This window comes from Hipposideros armiger, unplaced genomic scaffold, assembly GCF_001890085.2.
Source record: "Hipposideros armiger isolate ML-2016 unplaced genomic scaffold, ASM189008v1 scaffold_1663, whole genome shotgun sequence".
In the NCBI taxonomy this organism is placed as follows: Eukaryota; Metazoa; Chordata; class Mammalia; order Chiroptera; family Hipposideridae; genus Hipposideros; species Hipposideros armiger.
In genome coordinates, this window is record NW_017733013.1 from 46,000 (window position 1) to 50,813 (window position 4,814).

The window sequence follows — 4,814 nt, forward strand, 5'->3', positions numbered from 1 at the left end:
AAAAATCCTCTATAAAAGCTCTCTACCTAGGCCCTCACATTTCATCTGCAGACCCTTCTTGACTCTCTGGTCCTAGTGAGTGAGTAATAATTCAGCCGTGTCACTCTCTAGGAACCCCATTCTATATTGTAGGTTGATGAATTCAAGATTATAAAACCATGACAATCCTTTATAATAGCAGCCTCCAAAAAGCTACTTTCTTCCTGACAGGCTTCCAAGGTCTGGAGGATCTCCATGGCTGGATCTCTATTCCCTTCTGCTCCATCTACTTGACAGTTATTGTAGGAAACCTTACCATCCTCCATGTGATCCGTACTGATGTCACCCTCCATGAACCTATGTACTATTTCTTGGCCATGCTGGCCCTCACAGACTTGGGCCTTTGCCTTTCTACATTGCCCACTGTGCTGGGCATCTTCTGGTTTGATGCCAGAGAGATTGGTATCCCCGCCTGCTTCACTCAGCTCTTCTTCATCCACACCTTGTCTCTTGTGGAGTCTTCAGTTCTATTGTCCATGTCCATTGACCGTTATGTGGCCATCTGCAACCCGCTGCATTACTCCACAGTCTTGACCCCAGGACGTATTGTCAAGATGGGGCTGAGCTCGGTGCTTCGGAGTGCCCTGCTCATCCTCCCCCTGCCCTTTCTCCTGAAGCGCTTCCAGTACTGCCGCTCGCACGTGCTGGCCCATGCCTATTGTCTGCACCTAGAGATCATGAAGCTGGCGTGTTCCAGCATCATTGTCAACCATGTCTATGGGCTCTTTGTTGTGGCCTGCACCGTGGGGGTGGACTCATTGCTTATCTTTCTCTCCTATGCCCTTATCCTCCGCACCGTACTAAGCATTGCCTCCCGCCAGGAGCGACTTCGGGCCCTCAACACCTGTGCCTCTCACATATGTGCCGTGCTACTCTTCTACATCCCCATGATTGGCTTGTCTCTAGTGCACCGCTTTGGTGAACATCTGCCCCACACGGTACACCTCCTCATGTCTTATGTGTATCTGCTGGTACCGCCTCTCATGAACCCCATTGTCTACAGCATCAAGACCAAGCAAATCCGCCAACGCATCGCTAAGAAGTTTGAGTTTATAAAATCACTTAGGTGTTTTCAGCAGGGTTAGGTTAGGATGAATGAAGGAAGGAAGTTTGGAACATGAACCCCATAGATGTTTTCGGTTTCAGCTATGCTGTGGAAAAATAANGATCAGCTTTATCTTCTATCTGAATCTAAATCAAAACACTGTCTTGTAATACTGCACTCCAAGCCTAGCTAGGACTTTCTTATCCACTTTCAGAAATTGTAATCTAAAACTAGAAACATCCTAACATCTTGAAGATATCCCTTGACAGCATACAGAATTGGGGTTTCTCAGCTTCCCGTGAGCTCCATCCTCAGCTAAGCATCTTGAGAACTCTAAAGGGAGTTCTCAGCCTCAGCAAAGTCTCCTGAGGAAAAGCTACTAGGCTCTTCAAAAAGACCCTGTGTTTTAAGCAGGGAATAGTCCAGTAGCTGAGCTACCACCCAGCCTGTGTTCTGACTGGAAGTATGCACGCCAGGCCCCTTTCTCTCCAGCTGTTGGTGCTCAGGTAAGTATTCGCAAGGATCGCAGAGAAGAGCCAGGTACACAGAGATAACTGGGAGACATATAACCAGGACTATACACTGACCTCTCTGTTTAGCTACTTGCTAAATGCCCACAGTAAATTAGCCAAGAAAGCTTGGCATGGCAGATGAACTGAGGATAGGAGACCTGAAGGTCTAGTCCTAGCTTTGTCTCTGTGTGTGATCTTCTGTGAATTGTACAAGTCATCTTAATCACTCAGTTTAACCCTTGCTGCCTCTCATTGCTTTTCTCATCATTTGGAGCATTAGTTCCTTTATCTTTAAAACTGAACTTGTAATCTCAACCTTCCTTACCTTAAAGTGTATTATGATACTTAAATATTAAAATGGACTTCACAGTGCTTTATACTAATACGAGGTCATGAGTGTCCTTGGGGGTAATTTTCAGACTGTCACCAACACAGACGCTGATAATCTTAAATGTGTTTGTGAGCAATTATATGAGGAATAAGAGTCAGAGGGAGTCTGTGTTATTGAAATCACTGTCCAGCCCATTTCTCCTCTGTTTCTGCCATAAACCCAAGGATGATATCCCTTTGTCCCAGTAAATTGGAGCTGAAGAGAGGACCAAAGGTGTATGATGTCTAGTGGAGGAATCAGCTGAACTTTTCTCTGATCCATTAATCTGGAGGTGAGTGCCTTTGAGAAGAAAATGTAGTCACTGCACTGCACTGCAAATTATTCTGTTTAATTCTCACTGCACCTCATCTCATTTTTTATTGGTTCATTCATGCATTTATNCATCAAAACAGGGGTCTTATTGACTTCTAAAAATGTTGTTTTGATCCTTCCACTGCCCTTTCTGTTGCAACGGCTGACATACTGTCATCAAAACCTGCTCTCACACTCCTACTCTCTGCACCAGGATGTCATGAGGCTGGCATGCTCTCACAACAGAGCCAATGTTGTCTATGGACTCTGTGCTGCCCTTTCTACCATTCTTGATTTGTTGTTTATAATTTTCTCCTACATAATGATCTTAAAGACAGTCCTGGGCATTGCGACCCCCAGAGAGCAGTTCAGGGCCCTTAACACCTGCATTTCTCATATCAGTGCTGTGCTTATCTTCTATGTATCCATGATGAGTGCAGCAATGTTCCACCATTTTGCCAAGGATGTGTCTCCTATGATCCACGTCCTCATGGCTGATGTTTTCCTACTAATGCCTCCCCTGATGAATCTCATTGTGTATTGTGTGAAAACCCGTCAAATCTGAGAAAAGGTTGTGGGGAAACTTTGTCCAAAAAGTTGATCAAAGGAATGAGAAGGGGAGTACATTTGTAAGCGATAACTAAATAAACTTTGAGTGTGTAGCTAGAAGACAGCATTATAGAGAAGATTGCATGGGGTCTTATAGTCAGACAGAGCTCATGGAGTGAATGGCTTTTAATACTCTATACCCTTAGTACCCTGCTGAGCACTGATGGAGACAATCATGGGGTTGTTCAAATTGGTGCCACGACATCTACTGTCTCAGATGATCATGAAATATCACTTGTAATGTTATTGTTATTTTACACTCCTATTCAGCTCCCACATCCATTTCTCACAGACACCACACCAAGAATTTGTCAGGTTTTTTAGTATCCTTACTCTACACAGTATCTGCATGCCTCCTTTCAAGGCCATGAAACATGAATTATTATTCCCATTTTTTACCATCTGACCTAAAGTCTTCTGTATATATTCTATCAAATTATCCCATTACTCTTCCTAAGAGGAATGCCACTCCTCCCTATCAAAATTCAACCCAACCCCTTAAAAGGTGAAAAGGTGAATTCCATATCTTCCTGCCTTTTCAGAGACCTTGCTAAATCTTCTATATTTTTCCAATTTTTTTCAATCTTCCTACTAATAGCTATGCTTTCTGAGGCTATAAGCATGTTTCTTTTAAAAGAGAAGCATTTTAAGAGCTGCATACCTTTGCTGCCTCAATTTTCTCAGTTCTCATGAATTTTTTTTCATTTATTTCAATTAATTTATTCATATATAGTGATATATGTATATATGTACATATATACATATATATCACACATGTATTTAACATGAATTCATATTACTTTGTTTTATTCTTTTGTTTCTTTGCTCTTCTTTTCTTCTTCCTCTGTCTAATCCCCAGACATGAGCAAATCACAGTAGCCTTTCAGGCAACTAGTATTAACAGCGAAGAGTGTTTCTGAAAAGATGCACTACTTGCATTCGAACCAAGAAAATACCAGATGGTAATGTTCTGTTTATTGCAGAACATTAATAAATGAAAAGCCAGTAGTTCACCTAGACTCTTGGCAATGGTAGAAACCCTTTTCAAAATCTGACCCATATCCTCTCCATATTCTCATACAATCATAGAATGACACATATGTTGATGGAATNATCCTTTTATACTGTTTCCTCAGCCTGAGCCTGCATTGTGAGCTCAGGGCTAGATCGATGTCCTTTGAGTCAACCTCTTAGAGGATTTATCCGGAAGTATGGCATTATTCTTCAAACAGCTCTTGCTTGTTGTCATCCCCAAGGGCTCTCTGAGCTTTATAAAATAGTGGTTACAAAGCAGAAAAGGAGAATCCAAGGGATTCTTCCCTGCTTCTAATCTTTTTCTTACCATTGACTTTAGGGTGGAATGTCACACTGAGGAAAAAAATCACAAAGAAGGTAAGATATAATTCTACTTTTTCAGAACATTTGATATAGTTTGCTTTTCATTTTCTATCTCTGGATCCTGAGAGATGGGCTACATGTTAAAACAAAAACAAATCAGAAGACCCCCATGGAGACTGAGAATCTTACAGAACTACCAAGGACAGATGGAATCCACGTGTTGGTGAGAGTATGTATCCAGGGAAGTTCTGGAAATGCCCAGTCTGGATGATATGTGTGAGAAGGGTGTATATCTTAAATATCACATGATTCTTCTTATTTATGTCTCTTGGCAGGTAGATACATGAACTTGGACAAGTTATTATAACTCTCTAAGGCTTGTTTTCTTATCTATAAAAGGAATGAAATAATAGCATAAGAGCATAAGTGATAATATCTATATAAATCATTTAATGGGGTATCATATTACTATACAAAAGTTAATAAGTGTATAATAAAATAATTAAATTTATGGGTGCTTATCCTATTTATTTAAATTAAATCTCAATACTGACTACTTCTAAAAAACAATGCAGTCCTCAAGACAATG

The 4,814-nt window shown here is 41.1% G+C and overlaps 1 protein-coding gene and 1 pseudogene across 1 annotated transcript; both read left to right on the top strand.

The window, feature by feature from the left end:
- The first annotated feature begins 96 nt into the window (after positions 1–96).
- LOC109377959 (olfactory receptor 51G1) lies at positions 97–1,193 on the top strand. Its single transcript, XM_019634433.1, has one exon. It carries the CDS (start codon positions 159–161, stop codon positions 1,122–1,124), a length of 966 nt encoding a protein of 321 aa, XP_019489978.1. The 5' UTR covers positions 97–158; the 3' UTR covers positions 1,125–1,193.
- Positions 1,194–2,357: 1,164 nt separating this feature from the next.
- Positions 2,358–2,879, top strand: LOC109377953 (olfactory receptor 51A7-like; annotated as a pseudogene).
- The last annotated feature ends 1,935 nt before the right edge of the window (positions 2,880–4,814 follow it).